Here is an 18,427-nt window from a genome sequence, read left to right as displayed (position 1 = left end):
GGTTCTAGGTAGGTAATTCTGTGAGTGAGCACAAGCCAGGCACAGTCCACATGCTCAGGACGTGTCCGCAATTAACTTCACCTGATTTAAGGATGGATGAGAATCTACTTACAGATGAAGACTAGGCAGGCGAGCGTGGTTTTGTATGTAAGCAAGACCAAAATGAAGATGATAAGCAGAAAACTGTGGAATTTTGTGCTCTGATGAATAAAGTCCCTTAGGAGGTAAGTTTTCTAAAGCAAAGTCCTTGTTAGGGCCAGGATGTTGGAAAGCACACCAACTGGTTCAGGATTAGGGTTTGGTTTCCTTTTCCTTTTTCCTTCTCCCTCCAGATCCAGCTACTTCGGGATGCTGCCGTGCATGGGCCAGCCTGCTTCCTGACTTGGTAACAGGACACCCCTGTGACCTTCATAATCAAGTGACAGAGACTCCATTTCATGTACTTAAGAAGAGAAACTTCCCTTCATTCCTGAAAGAATTTACTTTAGGAAATGTGATATGATCTGATAAGATTCTTGAAAAATCTTTTAAAAAATATTGATCATCAGTTTCTTGGTGACACCTGGGAGAAATTTTGATATGAATGGTGAAATTTTGACAGTATCTAATGAATTGAGCAAAAATAAAACCAAACTGATTCGTCTTACCTTATGGTCTTTTGAAGTGAGTGGGTTTGTCATCTCGGCAGTGTTCTTTCACTCCTGTTCTTACCTTGTTTGCTTCTGTGTGGCCTCCTCATCACAGAAGCTGTTTTACCAGAAGGTGGTCCTGGCAAACCATCACTCTAGCTGTCCTTTGTAGCATCACAGCCATTGTGCTGACTTTTCTTACTCAGGCTGCAAATACTGTCCGATCTCAGCACCCTCTCAGACTGGAGACCCAGAGTTAGAACCTAATTTGTCATTGAGGCTATAAAAGTTGGCAATCCCTAATTGGCCACACCCGAGAAAACATGTTTCAAAATGCCACTGTGTAAATGAAAAACACCTACCTCTCTTGTAGAATAAGTTTGTTTTCTTTCTTCCAAAAGTCTTTAAAGTCGGAGCTGAATTCATGCCAGACACTGAAGAAAACATTTGGGGACACTTCCTTCTCTCCAATTTTTGGTCTCATGAAGAAATAGGCTGTAGTCTCCAAAAAGCTGTCAAAGCATGCACACACACACACAAACACACACACACACGTATAAAAGCTATGATTACTTTCCAACATGGGATATTCTTTCCCCATCCAAATGCTGATTTCATTCATGCAGTTATTATTACCAAGAGGACTCAACTCCTCAGGCACCAATAGTAGTTCTCTTAAGGTTTCATGTTAGGGTTTTTGGACTCAGATGTTAGCAGCTGACAAGAGTCCTCCATATACTGGTAGCTATCCCTGGTCCAACCATTTTCAAAATTAATCACTATGTGTCCAACCTATTTCAGAAATGAACCTGTAATCAAGTTGGGACATAAGGGAAGTGTTGGGTCTATACTTTCCTTCTAGACTCTAAACAAATGAAATATCGGCTCTTTGTCCCCAAACTAATATGTCTCTATATGTGTATTATACTGCTTCTATACTATGGGCTTCCTACATTGCTGATGGGAAAAAAAAGCAACAGCCCCGGGAGATACTGACAAAGGCTCCCACTGGAGATCATGGCAGCACCAATGAGTGGGTACCAGCAGGGCAGCCAGTATCGTGACAGTGGGTGGCAGTGCCCATCTCCAGAAGGTGCTATCGAGGCTGCTTCATATTACAACTACATGACACTCAGAAAGGTTTCAAAGGGTTATTTGACAAAGAACATACAACTAGTAAGTGGTAGATTTATGCTGCACCTTGACCTGGACCTCCCAGCCTCCAGAACTGTGAGAAGTAAATGTTCACTGTTTAGGCCACCCAGTCTATGGTATTTTCTTATAACAGCCAGAACTAAGTCAAGGACAAATGATCTAGATTCTTCAATACATAAATGTAAAGGGAAAAAAAAAGTCTATTATAAAGACTTAAGAGATATTGTCTGATTATAATGGTTTGAACTTCTTTATATATTGCTTCAAACAAACTGTAAGAAAATAAAATCATTTCTTACATATATGAACTAATTGGACTTTCGAACAGAGACTGGGTATTTGGTGACATTAGGGACTATTATTATTTTTAGTGGTAAAACTGGTGCTTCTTATTTTTTAAAGGGGATTTTTTAGCGATACATATTAAAATATATATGGATGAAATTATACCTGTTGAGGATTTGCTTCACAAACAATATGGGAGGCGGCAAGTGGGCAGGGGTGTAGATGAAACCAAGTCAGGAACTGCTGGGTGATGAGTGCATGATGATCACTGTACATTTTGTTTACCATCTCTAAATCACAGCCAAGTTCCTCACCTGTATGGTCTTTAATCTACCTACCCCTACTTCCTTCAGGAAAGTATCAAATCCATTGTCTCCTATTTCCAGCATCTGAAATCTCTTATTACTAGGTTTTCCTTCTGATCCTAAGAGCATATGAAGATTTCTGCATCTATAAATATTCTCTCATCCATGCAGACTCACTGAAAGACACCATGATTTATATACAGTTGCTTTATAATTCAATGCTCCTCTGTCCTCACTTGTTTTGAAATCTGGCTTCACAGGCCACCTTCACTACTTTCTTGCAAGAGTCTCTGATCTAAACCTACAACTTTTAGCAATTTTCATTCTCATGTCCTAAAATAATGGAACCATTACTGTCCTGTTTACTTGAACTTAAGAATGAGAAATTACTAACAGAGCTTTTCTTTTACTCCTTTAGGTTAAACCGATGCAAACTGAATTAAATGTATTATTTCCATTTTCCCTTTATGAAACTCTCAATTATAGGAGACAGCTGAGGTAATGATCACCTATTTCATGGCCTTACTTTGTATTAACTTCAGATTTACAGAAAAGTTGAAAAGATAGTGTTCAAGTATGGCCTCCACTCACCTTCTCCTAATATTAACATCGTACCCAGAAACAATACACTTAACACTGAAAGTGAGAGGAACTCTCTTGGCAGGAGCTACTGCAAACTGCCTTCTGAGTAAAGTAAGAGAAACTGTGTCAATGAGTAGGGACAACAGGTAAGGTGGTCACCCCACTGTGGTGCTGCCTGCTGGCCCCAAGACACACACACACATACACGCGTGTGTGTGTGTGCGTGTGTATTTAATTGAAGTATAGTTTAAGTATAGTATTGTGCTAGTTTCAGGCTTACATCATAGTGATTCAGTTATTTTTTTCAGATTCTTTTCCATTATAGGTTATTATAAAATACTGAATATAGTTCCCAGTGCTATGCAGGGAACTTATAGGTTCTTGTTGCTAATATATTTATGTATAGTAGTTTTGTTCCACTTGTAGATGTATTTTGGATGTGTTTGTGTAGGGAGGTGAGCTCCATGTCCTCCTACTCTGCCATTTTGATCCCTCTCTGAGACTGATATACTGACATCAGTTTTAATTTATATAAAGGTCCTGGTGTTGTCTCATAGTTATGTGGGGTGAGGGAAAGAGGGAAAGGAACTGAAATCATACAAAGTAGGCACTCTGACCACCATGGAATTAAATTAGAAGTCAATACCAGTAAAACTAACTGTCCAAATCATTTCTTTACCCTTTCTTCTAGTTTTATTGGGATATAATGGACACACAGCACTGTATCTGTTTAAGGTGTACAGCAAAGTGATTTGATTTGCAAACATCATGAAGTGACACCACAGTAAGTATAGTGAACACCCACCATCTCATATAGATACAAAATTAAAGAAATATTAAAATTTTTTTTCCTTGTGATGAGAACGCTTAGGATACAGCAGGATTAATTGTATTTATCATGTGGTACATTACTTCCCTAGAATGTGTACCTTTTAATTAACCTCATCCAATTCCCATCCCCCCACCCCCTGCCTTTGGTAACCACAAATTGGTTCTCTTTTTCTGAGTTTGTTTGTTTGCAGTATAATTGATTGACAACACTATGTTAGTTCCTATTACATGACACAGTGATTCAGTATTTCTATACATACCAAAATGATCACCACCATAAGTCTAGTTACACAGAAATATATTACATAGTCACTGATATAGTTATTGACTATATTCCCCACACTGTACATTTCATACCTGTGACTCATTTATTTTGCAACTCTTAAGTTTGTACCTATTAATCTCCCTCACCTATTTTTCTCTTCCCCCAACCTTTCCCTTCTGGCAACCACCTGTTTTTTCTCTGTATCTATGACTCTGCTTCTCTTTGTTATGTTGTTCGTTTGTTTTGTTTTTAAATTCCACATATAAGTGAAATCATATGATATTTTTCTTTCTACATCTGACTCCTTTTGCCTATGTCCCCAGGGTCAGCTCCAGTTGCCTCTTGCCTCTCCAGGAAGCTCTACAAGATCAGCAGGTGGGTCTGACCCTGGCTTCTTTCAAATTACTGCTCTCTTTCCCACAGCCTTCTGGGTCTCCTGAAAGTAAGTCTCACTGGTCATCAAAGCCAAACATTTTGGGGGAGAGGGAAGATGGTGGAAGAGTAAGACGTGGAGATCACCTTCCTCCCCACAGATACATCAGAAATACTTTTACACGTGGAACTGCTCCTATAGAACACCCACTGAACGCCTGAACGCTGGCAGAAGACCTCAGACTTCCCAAAAGGCAAGAAACTCCCCACGAACCAGGGTAGGGAAAAAGAAAAATCAGAGACAAAATAATAGGGAAGGGGACCTGCACCAGTGGGAGGGAGCCATGAAGGAGGAAAGGTTTCCACACACTAGGAAGCCCCTTCAAGGGTGGAGACTGCGGGTGGCAGAGGGGGGAAGCTTCGGAGCCACGGAGGAAAGCGCAGGCACAGGGGTGCGGAGGGCAAAGTGGAGAGATTCCCGCACAGAGGATCGGTGCCGACCCACCAGCCCGAGAGGCTTGTCTGCTCACCCGCCGGGGTGGGCGTGACTGGGAGCTGAGGCTTGGGCTTCGGTCAGAGCGCAGGGAGAGGACTGGTGGCGTGAACACAGCCTGAAGGGGTTAGTGCACCACGGCTAGCCGGGAGGGAGTCCAGGGAAAAGTCTGGACCTGCCAAAGAGACAGGAGACTTTTTCTTCCCTCTTTGTTTCCTGGTGCCCGAGGAGAGGGGATTAAGACCGCTGCTTAAAGGAGCTCCAGAGATGGGCGCGAGCCGTGGCTAACAGTGCGGACCCCAGAGACGGGCATGAGATGCTAAGGCTGCTACTGCCGCCACCAAGAAGCCTGTGTGCGAGCACGGGTCACTATCCACACCACCCCTCCTGGGAGCCTGTGCAGCCCGCCACTGCCAGGGTCCCGGGATCCAGGGACAACTTCCCTGGGAGAACGCACGGCGCACCTCAGGCTGGTGCAACGTCACGCCGGCCTCTGCCGCCACAGGCTCGCCCCGTACCCCTCCCTCCCCCTGGCCTGAGTGAGCCAAATCCCCGAATCGGCTGCTTCTTTAGCCCCGTCCTGTCTGAGGAAAGAATAGACACCCTCAGGCGACCTACACGCAGAGGCAGAGACAAATCCAAAGCTGAACCCCGGGAGCTGTGCGAACAAAGAAGAGAAAAATTTCTCCCAGCAGCCTCAGGAGCAGCGGATTAAATCTCCACAATCAACTTGATGTACCTGCATCTGTGGAACACCTGAAAAGACAATGAACCATCCCAAATTGAGGAGGTGGACTTTCAGAACAATATATATTATTTTTTCCCCTTTTGCGCTTTTTGTGAGTGTGTATGTATATGCTTCTGTGTGAGATTTTGTCTGTATAGCTTTGCTATCACCATTTCTCCTAGGGTTCTGTCCATCTAATTGTTTTGTTTTGTTTTACTTAAAATTTTTTTTTCTTAATAATTATTTTTTATTTTAATTACTTTATTTTTTATCTTACTTTATTTTATTTTATCCTCTTTCTTTCTTTCTACTTTTTCTCCCTTTTATTCTGAGCCATGTGGATGAAAGGCTCTTGGTGCTCCAGCCAGGAGTCAGTGCTGTGCCTCTGAGGTGGGAGAGCCAACTTCAGAACACTGGTCCACATGAGACCTTGCAGCTCCACGTAATATCAAATAGCGAAAATCTCCCAGAGATCTCCATCTCAACGCCAAGACCCAGCTTCACTCAACGATCAGCAAGCTGCAGTGCTGGACACCAAATGGCAAACAACTAGCAAGACAGGAAAACAGCCCCATCCATTAGCAGAGAAGCTGCCTAAAATCATAAGTCCACAGACACCCCAAAACACACCACCAGACCTGGACTTGCCCGCCAGAAAGACAAGATCCAGCCTCAAACACAGGCACTAGTCCCCTCCACCAGGAAGCCTACACAACCCACTGAACCAACCTTAGCCACTGAGGACAGACACCAAAAACAACGGGAACTACGATCCTGCAGCCAGCAAAAAGGAGACCCCCAAACAGTAAGATAAGAAAAATGAAAAGACAGAAAAACACACAGCAGATGAAGGAGCAAGGTAAAAACCCACCAGACCTAATAAATGAAGAGGAAATAGGCAGTCTACCTGACAAAAAATTTCAGAATAATGATAGTAAGGATGATCCAAAATCTTGGAAATAGAAGAGAGAAAATGCAAGAAACATTTAAAGGACCTAGAAGAACTAAAGAGGAAACAAGCAACGATGAACAACACAATAAATGAAATTAAAAATACTCTAGAGGGGACCAATAGCAGAATAACTGAGATAGAAGAACGGATAAGTGACCTGGAAAATAAAATAGTGGAAATAACTACTGCAGAGCAGAATAAAGAAAAAAGAATGAAAAGAACTGAGAACAGTCTCAGAGACCTCTGGGACAACATTAAACACATCAACATTCGAATTATAGGGGTCCCAGAAGAAGAAGAGAAAAAAAACTGAGAAAATATTTGACGAGACTATAGTTGAAAACTTCCCTAACATGGGAAAGGAAATAGTTAATCAAGTCCAGGAAGCACAGAGAGTTCCATACAGGATAAATCCAAGGAGAAACAAGCAAAGACACATATTAATCAAACTATCAAAAATTAAATACAAAGAAAACATAGCAACAACAAGCAGCAAGGGAAAAACAACAAATAACACACAAGGGAATCCCTATATGATTAACAGGTGATCTTTCAGCAGAAACTCTGCAAGCCAGAAGGGACTGGCAGGATATATTTAAAATGATTAAGGAGAAAAACCTACAACCAATATTACTCTACCCAGCAAGGATCTCATTCAGATTGGATGGAGAAATTAAAACCTTTACAGACAAGCAAAAGCTGAGAGAGTTCAGCACCACCAAACCAGCTTTACAACAAATGCTAAAGGAACTTCTCTAGGCAAGAAACAGAAGAGATGGAAAAGACCTACAATAAAAAACCCAAAACAATTAAGAAAATGAGAATAGGAACATACATATTGATAATTACCTTAAATGTAAATAAATTAAATGCTCCCACCAAAAGACAGAGACTGGCTGAATGGATACAAAACCAAGAACCATCTATACGCTGTGTACAAGAGACCCATTTCAGACCAAGGGACACATACAGACTGAAAGTGAGGGGATGGAAAAAGATATTACACGCAAATGGAAATCAAAAGAAAGCTGGAGTACCAATTCTTATATCAGGCAAAATAGACTTTTAAACAAAGACTATTACAAGAGATGAAGAAGGAAACTACATAATGATCAAGGGATCAATCCAAGAAGAACATATAACAATTCTAAATATTTATGAACCCAACATAGGAACACCGCAATACATAAGGCAAATACTAACACTCATAAAACGGGAAATCGACAGTAACACATTCGTAGTAGGCGACTTTAGCACCCCATTTCACCAATGGACAGATCATCCAAAATGAAAATAAATAAGGAAACACAAGCTTTAAATGATACAGTAAAAAAGATGGACCTAATTGATATTTATAGGACTTCCATCCAAAAACAACAAAATACACATTTTTCTCAAGTGCTCATGGAACATTCTCCAGGATAGATCATATCTTGGGTCACAAATCAAGCCTTGGTAAATGTAAGAAAATTGAAATCGTATCAAGTATCTTTTCCGACCACAATGCTATGAGACTAGATATCAATTAGAGGAAAAGATCTGTAAAAAATATAAACACATGGAGTCTAAATGTTGCACTACTTAATAACGAAGTGATCACTGAAGAAATCAAATAGGAAATAAAAAAACATCTAGAAACAAATGACAATGGAGACACGACCCAAAACCTATAGGATGCTGCAAAAGCAGTTCTAAGAGGGAAGTTTATAGCAATATAATCCTACATTAAGAAATAGGAAACTTCTCGAATAAACAACCTAACCTTGTACCAAAAGCAATAAGAGAAAGAAAAACAAAACAAAACAAAACACCAAATTTAGCAGAAGGAAAGAAATCATAAATATCAGATCAGAAATAAATGAAAAAGAAATGAAGGAAATGACAGCAAAGATCAATAAAACTAAAAGCTGCTTCTTTGAGAAGATAAACAAAGTTAATAAACCATTAGCCAGACTCATCAAGAACAAAAGGGAGAAGACTCAAATCAATAGAATTAGAAATGAAAAAGGAGAAGTAACAACTGACACTGCAGAAATACAAAAGATCATGAGAGAATACTACAAGCAAATCTATGCCAATGAAATGGACAAACTGGAAGAAATGGACAAATTCCTAGACATGCACAACCTGCCAAGAGTGAATCAGGAAGAAACAGAAGAAAGAGAAAATATGAACAGACAAATCACAAACACTGAAATTGAAACTGTGATTAAAAATCTTCCAACAAACAAAAGCCGAGGACCAGATGGCTTCACAGGCAAATTCTATCAAACATTTAAAGAAAAGCTAACACCTATCCTTCTCAAATTCTTCCAAAATATAGCAGAGGGAAGAACACTCCCAAACACATTCTACAAGGCCACCATCACCCTGATACCAAAACCACACAAAGATGTCACACAAAAAAAGAAAATTACAGGCCAATATCACTGATGAATATAGATGCAAAAATCCTCAACAAAATACTACCAAACAGAATCCAACAGCACATTAAAAGGATCATACACCATGATCAAGTAGGGTTTATTCCAGGAATGCAAGGATTCGTCAATATACGCAAATCAATCAATGTGATACACCATATTAACAAATTGAAGGGGAAAAACCATATATCATCTCAATAGATGCCGAGAAAGCTTTTGACAATATTCAACACCCATTTATGATAAAAACCCTGCAGAAAGTAGGCATAGTGGAAACTTTCCTCAACATAATACAGGCCATATATGACAAACCCACAGCCAACATTGTCCTCAATGGTGAAAAACTGAAACCATGTCCACTAAGATCAGGAAGAAGACAAGGTTGCCCACTCTCACCACTCTTATTCAGCATCATTTTGGAACTTTTAGCCACAGCAATCAGAGAAGAAAAAGAAATAAAAGGAATACAAATTGGAAAAGAAGTAAAGCTGTCACTGTTTGCAAATGACCTGATATATACATAGAGAATCCTAAAGATGGTACGAGAAAACTACTAGAGCTAATCAATGAATTTGGTAAAGTAGCAGGATAAAAAATTAATGCACAGAAATCTCTGGCATTCTTATACACTAATGATGAAAAATCTGAAAGTGAAATTAAGAAAACACTCCCATTTACTATTGCAACAAAAAGAATAAAATATCTAGGAATAAACCTACCTAAGGAGACAAAAGACCTGTATGCAGAAAATTATAAGACACTGATGAAAGAAATTAAGGATGATACAAATAGATGGAGAGATATACCATGTTCTTGGATTGGAAGAATCAACATTGTGAAAATGACTCTACTACCCAAAGCAATCTACAGATTCAATGCAATCCCTATCAAACTATCACTGGCATTTTTCACAGAACTAGAACAAAAAATTTCACAATTTGTATGGAAACAGAAAAGACCCAGAATAGCCAAAGCAATCTTGAGAACGAAAAATGAAGCTGGAGGAATCAGGCTCCCTGACTTCAGACTATACTACAAAGATACAGTAATCAAGACAGTATGGTACTGGCACAAAAACAGAAAGACAGATCAATGGAACAGGATAGAAAGCCCAGAGATAAACCCATGCACATATGGTCACCTTATCTTTGATAAAGGAGGCAAGAATATACAGTGGAGAAAAGACAGCCTCTTCAATAAGTGGTGGTGGGAAAACTAGACAGGTACATGTAAAAGTATGAGATTAGAACACTCCCTAACACCATACACAAAAATAAGATAAAAATGGATTAACGACCTAAATGTAAGGCCAGACACTATTAAACTCTTAGAGGAAAACATAGGCAGAACACTCTATGACATAAATCACAGCAAGATCCTTTTTGACCCACCTCCTAGAGAAATGGAAATAAAAATAAACAAATGGGACCTAGTGAAACTTAAAAGCCTTTGCACAGCAAAGGAAACCATAAAAAAAGACGAAAAAACAAACCTCAGAATGGGAGAAAGTATTTCCAAGTGAAGCAACTGACAAAGGATTAATCTCCAAACTCTACAAGCAGCTCATGCAGCTCAATAACAAAAAACAAACAACCCAATCCAAAAATGGGCAGAAGACCTAAATAGACATTTCTCCAAAGAAGATATACAGATTGCCAACAAACACATGAAAGAATGCTCAACATCATTAGTCATTAGAGAAATGCAAATCAAAACTACAATGAGATATCATCTCACACCAGTCAGAATGGCCATCATCAAAAAATCTAGAAACAACAAATGCTGGAGAGGGTGTGGAGAAAAGGGAACACTCTTGCACTGCTGGTGGGAATGTAAATTGATACAGCCACTATGGAGAACAGTATGGAGGTTCCTTAAAAAACTGAAAGTAGAAGTAACATATGACCCAGCAATCCCAGTATTGGCATATACCCTGAGAAAACCGTAATTCAAAGAGTCAGATACCACAATGTTCATTGCAGCTCTATTCACAATGCCAGGATATGGAAGCAACCAAAGTGTCCACCGACAGATCAATGGATAAAGAAGTTGTGGCACATATATACAATGGAATATTACTCAGCCATGAAAAGAAATGAAATTGAGTTATTTGTAGTGAGGTGGATGGACCTAGAGTCTGTCATACAGAGTGAAGTAAGCCAGAAAGAGAAAAGCAAATACCGTATACTAATACATATATATGGAATCTAAGAGGAAAAAAAAACTTCATGAAGAACTTTGGGGTAAGACATGAATGGAGACGCAGACCTACTAGTGAACGGACTTGAGGATATTGGGAGTGGGAAGGGTAGGCTGTGACAAAGTGAGAGAGTGGTATGGACATATATACACTACCAAACGTAGAATAGATAGCTAGTGGGAAGCAGCCACATAGCACAGTAAGATCAGCTCGGTGCTTTCTGACCACCTAGAGATGTGGGATAGGGAGGGTGGGAGGGAGGGAGACGCAAGAGGGAAGAGATATGGGAACATGTGTATATGTATAACTGATTCACTTTGTTATAAAGCAGAAACTAAGACACCATTGTAAAGCAATTATACTCCAATAAAGATGTTAAAAAAAAAAAAGCCAAACATTTTGGGGGCTTGTCTTCTTGGTGCAGGAGCCCCAGGCTGGGGATCACAGGATGGGGCTTGGTCTCCTCACTCTTTGGGGAAAACCTCTGCCATTGTAATTATTCTCCTCTTTGGGGTCAGCCACTCGGGGGTATGGGTCTTGACTATACCACATCTCTGCCCCTCCTACCTGCCTCTTTCTGGCTCCCTCTTTATATCTTTAGTTGTAGAAGCTCTTTTCTCCTCATCTTTCAGTTTTTCTCATCAGTAGATGTTCTGTAAATAGCTGTAATTTTGGTGTGTCCATGGCAGGAAGTAAGCTCAGTGTCTTCCTACTCTGTCATCTTACCCATATTCCAAAGCCTCCAAATCATTTCTAAACAATTCACAGGTCAAAGAAAATATCTCAAGGGAAATTAGAAAATGTTTTGAACTGTAAGTACAACATATCAAAATTTGTAGGATGTAGTTAAAGAACTCAGGTGAAAATTTATAGCATAAAATGTTCTTAGAAAAGAAGAAACTTCTAAGATCAATAAGATTTCACCTTAGAGAACTAGAGTAAAAAATACAATTTAAGCTCAAAGCAAGCAGAAGAAAAGAAGTAAAAATTAGAGCAGATATAAATGAAATAGAAAAAAAGAAAAACAATGGAGAAAAATCAGCAAAACAAAAAGCTGATTTTTGGAAAAGATCAATAAAATTGATTAACCTCTGGTCAGGTTAACTAAAGAAATAAGAGAAAAAAGCACAAATTAGTAATGTAAATAATGAAAGAAGGGTTATCACTATTAATCCCATGGACATTTAAAGGAATGTTATGAATAATTCTTTGCCAACAATTTTGATAACTTAGATAAAATGTATCAATTCTTTGAAAGACATCAGCTACTAAAACTTTCTTCAGACATCTCCATCTATTAAATAAATTAAGTCAATAATTAATAACCTTCCAAAAAGAAACCATAAGATCTAGGTGGTTTTTCTAGTGAGTTTTCTACCAAATCTTTATAGAAAAGTTAAATCTCTTCCAGAAATTAGAAGCAGAAGAAAGAGTTCCTAACTCATTCTATATGGCCAGCAATTGCCTAATACCAAAACAAGATAAATACATTACAAGAAAAAAAGTACAGGCCAATATGTCTCTTGAGCATAGATACAAAAATTCTCAACAGAATACTAGCAAATAGAATTCAACATGAATAAAAATTGTTTTACACCATGACACGTGATGTTTATTCTAGTTATCCAAGATGGGTTCAATATTCAAATAAAAAAATGTAATCTACCACATGAACAAGCTAAACGAAAAAAATCATGTAATGATATCAACTGGTGCAGGAAAAACATTTCACAAAATCTAACACCATGATAAAAACTCTCAGCAAACTAGGAATAGAGAACTTCCTTGAATTGAGGAGGAACATCTACAAAAAACCCTAGAGCTAACATCATACTGAATAGTAAGAGACTGAATGCTTTCCTCCTAATAGTGGTAATAAGGCTAGGGTGCCCTCTTTCACTTCTATTTGCACCATACTAGAAGTCTTAGCTAATACAACAAGACAAGAAAAGTAAATAAAAGGCATACAGATTGGGAGGGGAGAAATAAAACTGTCTTTATCTGCAGATGAATATGTTTATATAGAAATGCCAAAGAATCTACAAAATAATTCCTGGAACCTATAAACAAATATAGGAAGGTTGAAGGATACAGGTCAATATACAAAAGTCAATTGCTTTCTTATACACCAGCATTGAACAATTAAGTTTTGAAATTAAAAAATATATAATTTACTATAGCACAAAAAACATGGAATACTAAGGCATAAATCTAACTACAGATATAATATCTATGAGGAAAATTACAAAACTCTGATAAAAAAATCAAATAGGATCTAAATAAATGGAGAGCTAGTCTATGAACATGGGTAGGAATAGTCAATATTGTAAAGATGCTAGTTCTTCCCAACTTAATTTGATTCATGTAATTCCAATAAAAATCCTAACAAGTTATTTTGTGGATATTGACAAACTGATTCTAAAGCTTATATGGAAGAGGAAAAAGACCTGGAATAGCCATCACAATACTGAAGAAGAAAAACAAAGTTGAAGCCCTCACATTACCCAATTTTAAGGCTCACTATAAAGCGGGACAGTGTGGTGTTATTAGAGAAAGAGTAGACATGTATTCAATGAAACAGAATAGAGTGTCCAGAAGTAGGCTCACAAATATAGTTGACTGATCTTTGAAAAAGGAACAAAGGCAAGTCAATGGAGAAATGACAGTCTTTTCAACAAATGGTGCTGGAACAGCTGGCCGTTTATATGCAAAAAACACACAAAAGGAACCTAAACACAGACGTCACATCTTACACACACACACACACACACACACACACACACACACACACACACACACACCCCTAAAATACTGATCAACAACTTGTGGTGGTGAGAAAAGTTAAATAATTTGAAGGTGTTATATTATTTTGGGAAGGGACAAATATATTAAATATTTGTTAATTTAAAGGTATTAAAAATAGGAGAAATAAAATGTATCATGTCTATGGCAACCACAAGTACACATCTTTCAGATCTCCCAGGTTCCAACTGAGGAAAACGAAACTGACCGAGGGCTTCAGCTGCTGTGCTCTGGGGTCAGCCATTTCATTTACACAGAGGCCCAGGGTTGCCCCCAGCCAGTGAGTGAACACAGCAGGGTGCTGGTGCCGGTGCTACCCTAGGGGACACAGGGCTCTCCTCTCAAAGGCGAACTTGGCTGAAGGACTTCCAATCAGCTTTGCCAAAACTTTCTGGTAACTGCACTGCAGTCTGAGACTTTTGCTATCCAGTCTTCCTTCCTTCCCTCTCCTCCATGGGAGCTGGACCTGCATCCAGATCTAACAGCTGCCCTACCATCCTCTGGATCCCTTCCTGTTTCTCCCAGTAAATCCAGTCTTGGCACCTGCTTCTTGGAGAACCTGAAATAACATAAGTGGAGCCACAAGGAGCCTGAGAAAACAAGCAGTAAGTTGAGGTCTGGGACAGATTCAGTCACCACCCCACTGTCCTGCGTGGCACGTGGCATGGACCCTGGCACATTGGAGGCTATAAACTGCTAACAATATCACCGAGGTGGCCTAGAAAAATATCCTTGTGTGGGAATGTCCTCGCAGGTGTGATTATTCAGGCTACTGAAGACATGGTGAGAACAATGCCACATAGACAGCGGAATTGGCTGACTACGGCTAGGTTGGATTGACACCCTGCTGAGGGATAATGAGAGGCCCTGGGCTTAACAGACAGTTAAAGACTAGGGGCAACTTGGTGGTTTGGAAAGAGACAGTTGTCACCTGTAGTGAGAGAACAGATAAAGCTGCACAACAAAAAGAAGATATAACAGCCAGGCTGAAGAGTTCCAGAGACATTTAGATGCACAGCCAAGCAGGTCTGCTAAGCTAAAGTCAGACCCTGGCTGGGAAAACCTGGGATCCCAAAACAAGCGATGAAGATAACTGACAGTCACCCCTACAGATCCCTAAAACTGTCAAGAGTTTGTAGAGGGCCCCACTCTTCTCTAGTAAAGGTGAGCACCTCAGCTAGGGAAGTGCTAGACCTGATGTAGGAAAAGAGATTATACACCCATGTTGCTGCAAGAATTAGCCATGTGTAGTGGCAGGAGTTGGGGGCGGCTCTTACAGGCCTAGAGTAAGCTATGGCCAAGGCAGAGGAGAGCAGGCATGGCTCAGCTGTCCTGGACAATCGCAGAGCAGGGAGTGAAGAGGCTGAGGGCAGTGGGCATGCCTGTGTGTATCACACGAGTCCAGAACACTGAGCAAAGGAGTACTCCACGGGAGGTCCCAGAGGGCCCACCACACATCAAGGCTGTCAAGAATGCACTGGCAACAGGGGCGCTGATGTTGCTCTGTGCTGTGGGCCAGGGAAGCCAGTAGGAGAGATCACAGCTGAGCCCATTAAAACCCATGGGGATGATGGAACCCGGGAGTACAGGGGCCAATGGTGAAGCCCAGTGGCCAGAAGCCTGGGGACCAGTTATCATCGTGACTGACAGGGGGTCTTCCCTACAGAGAGTGTGGAGATGGTTACTAGATCATGGTATCCTTAGAAGCAAAAAAAAAAAAAAGACATTGCTTAACATCTACAATCAAATAAAAGGGCAAGAATAGAGGAACAGGAGGATAAGGGCAGTTGCTTTAATAAATTGTCAAGATCCCTTGCTCAGTTCCTGGAATTGTGCTGATTTCAGATCCAGAACCCACCGACAAAAGGGATGACCCTGAAACGCTGTGGGGAGCATGTACTGTACTGATGCCCTCAGTCCTTTCCCAAAGGGCTCTGCAGCTACTGCTCAGGGATAAAGGGAAATATCCAGGCATTTTGAGAGGTATGGGACACAGGATCTGAGCAGACATCTACAGCTTTGTCATGGCCACCTGCACTAGAGGGGGGCCCCACACACCAGAAGTCCCTGGGCCAGAGCCCCGCCCATCAACGAGACAGCAGCCTCAGCAGAAGGCAGGGCCTGGCAATCAAAGGGACCAGGGTCCAGCCACGCCTATGAAACCACCCACAATAGTCAGCCTGCCACAACAGAAGGACCAATGCAGCCCAATAGGGGCACCCCTAGAGCATATAGCTCTGGTGTCCAGAGGGGAGTGTGCTGCTGGGACCCACAGGATATTTCCTACAAAAGGCCACTTCTCCCAGGTCAGGAACTGTAACCAACCTACAAGATACATAGAAGTAAAAACAGCAAATTATGCAAAATGAGGCGACAGAGGAACATGTTCCAAACGAAGGAAAAAATAAAACCCCAGAAGAACTAAGTGAAGTGGAGATAGGCAACCTACTTGATAAAGAGTTCAAGGTAATAAAAGTAATGACCAAAGAACTTGGGAGAAGACTGGATGAACAGAGTGAGAAGTTAGTTTTCAACAGAGTTAGAAAATATAAAGAACCAAACAGAGATGAAGAATTCAATAACTGAGTTGCAAGGAGGAGACTCAAGTAGTGAATGATTAGAGAAGTGAGAAAATGCAGAAACAAAGGAAAAGCAGTCAAGCAAGAAAAGTAATAGCATGAACAGCAGTTCAACCATAACTCAGAGTCACAGGACCCTTAGTGCCTCCTCAGGGTTCTATACAGACCATCTTGATGTATATCCTCCAGTTGTTCTGTAGGAACTAAGACCCCACCCAGTGGAGGATAGTAACTACATGCTGACCACAAGCCTGTAGACCCCAGACTGACTGGAGCCAGAAGACTGATGATGGAGATTCTCAAAACATCATCCTGTTACCTCATCACCAGTCAGTCAGTAGAATGTCCATGACATGATCACATACCCTGTGACTGTTACCCCTAATGTGGCTTTTAAACCCTGCCTTGAAAGCCATCAGGGGTTCAGGTCCTTTGAGCATGACCTGCCTGTTCTCCTTTCTTGGCGCCTGCAACAAATGCTCTACTTTCCTTCATCACAACCCGGTGTCAGCAGATTGACTTTGCTGTGCATTGGTGAGCTGACACAGGCTTGGTTTGGTAACAAAGTGAGTTAAAACTTCACATACCTTTATGGTAAATTAATAGATAATGGCTAAATAAATAAATAATGAAGTAGTCGTACAAGGCTATTATTGAGAAATATGGCAGAAAATACGAGGGGAAACAGCTAAGAGAAAGGTAAATGGGTGTAAGGAAGGGTGGGGCAGGAGGTGGCTGCTTTTTGTTACAAGTCTGGTGGTACTAACTGACTTTTTCAACTCCGTCTATATTGGAGAAATGAAAATTGATCAAAAGCGGAATGAACTAGAGAAACAACGTATGCCTGGAAAATATAAGAATAATGAACAAGCCAAAAAAACTTTCCTAAACTAACTTGACTACCTATCCTCTGCAATTTGTTACTTAGAAGAACAACAACAAACAATAGATAACTTAGAAGTAGTAACAAAAATAGAAATAAACATTGATATTCTGTGGCTACCATGCTTGGGAAGCTTCCCCCAATTTTAAACCCTATAAGTATTTCCCATTATTTTCTTCTGGTTAAAGTTTCAATTTTAATGTTTATTTCCTTAATCCTTTTGCAATTTATTTGGTTAATGGCCTGAGGCAGAAATCTAGAAATCTAGATCTACTTCTGGCAGAATCTCACTATCCTAAGGTTGATTTCCCCCTTCTGAATGCTAACACCTTGTTCACTATTTCAAAATGCCTTCATTTTGCTGCTCTGTCACTGACTGTCAATTTTTCAGATTCCTAGATTTAGCCAGTGAGAAACTTCAAACAGAAAACGTTAAAGGCAGTGTTTTGCTTCTGAGCTGGCATGTAAATATGTCTTTTTTAGGATGGAATTAAGAAATAACAATTTTTAAAATGCCAGTACCCTTTTATACTTATGCTTATATGTTGTGTAATAGCTAGCAGCAAACCTTCTCTTTTTTTCTAATTTATGAATTATTATCTGGGAGACATGATGTCCCATCCTTCACTTGTTGTTCTATAAATCTTACAATTAATATCACTAAATTTATTCTGCATCAAATGATAAACATTATACTTGAAATAAGCTACCAAGTTTTGGATTTTGACATTTAGTTTTCTTTTAAAATTTTTTATCAAAATAGTACTAGAGTGGGTAGTTATTTGTGGTTACTGATTTTAAAAAATGTTTTAACATAAAAAATTACTTAGATATGCATCCCCTTATATTCCTAGTATATTTTGACCTTGAAATGTATAATAGGTTATGAAAAAAATGCCATCGTCTTAAATCAACATAGTAATATTTAACAACTGCAGATTTAG

General features: G+C 39.8%; 1 protein-coding gene across 1 annotated transcript in view; it reads right to left on the bottom strand.

Annotated features, from left to right (window-relative positions):
- Positions 1-18,427, bottom strand: part of FMN2 (formin 2) — a 310,064-nt gene that overhangs the window by 30,050 nt on the left and 261,587 nt on the right. The window contains 1 exon segment of the mRNA XM_067711167.1: positions 992-1,141. Within this exon segment, the coding sequence (XP_067567268.1) occupies positions 992-1,141 (150 nt within the window).

Source organism: Pseudorca crassidens, chromosome 16 (assembly GCF_039906515.1).
Source record: "Pseudorca crassidens isolate mPseCra1 chromosome 16, mPseCra1.hap1, whole genome shotgun sequence".
Lineage (NCBI taxonomy): Eukaryota > Metazoa > Chordata > Mammalia > Artiodactyla > Delphinidae > Pseudorca > Pseudorca crassidens.
Note: the sequence above shows the minus strand (reverse complement) of the source record. Positions and strands in the feature narration are given on the sequence as shown.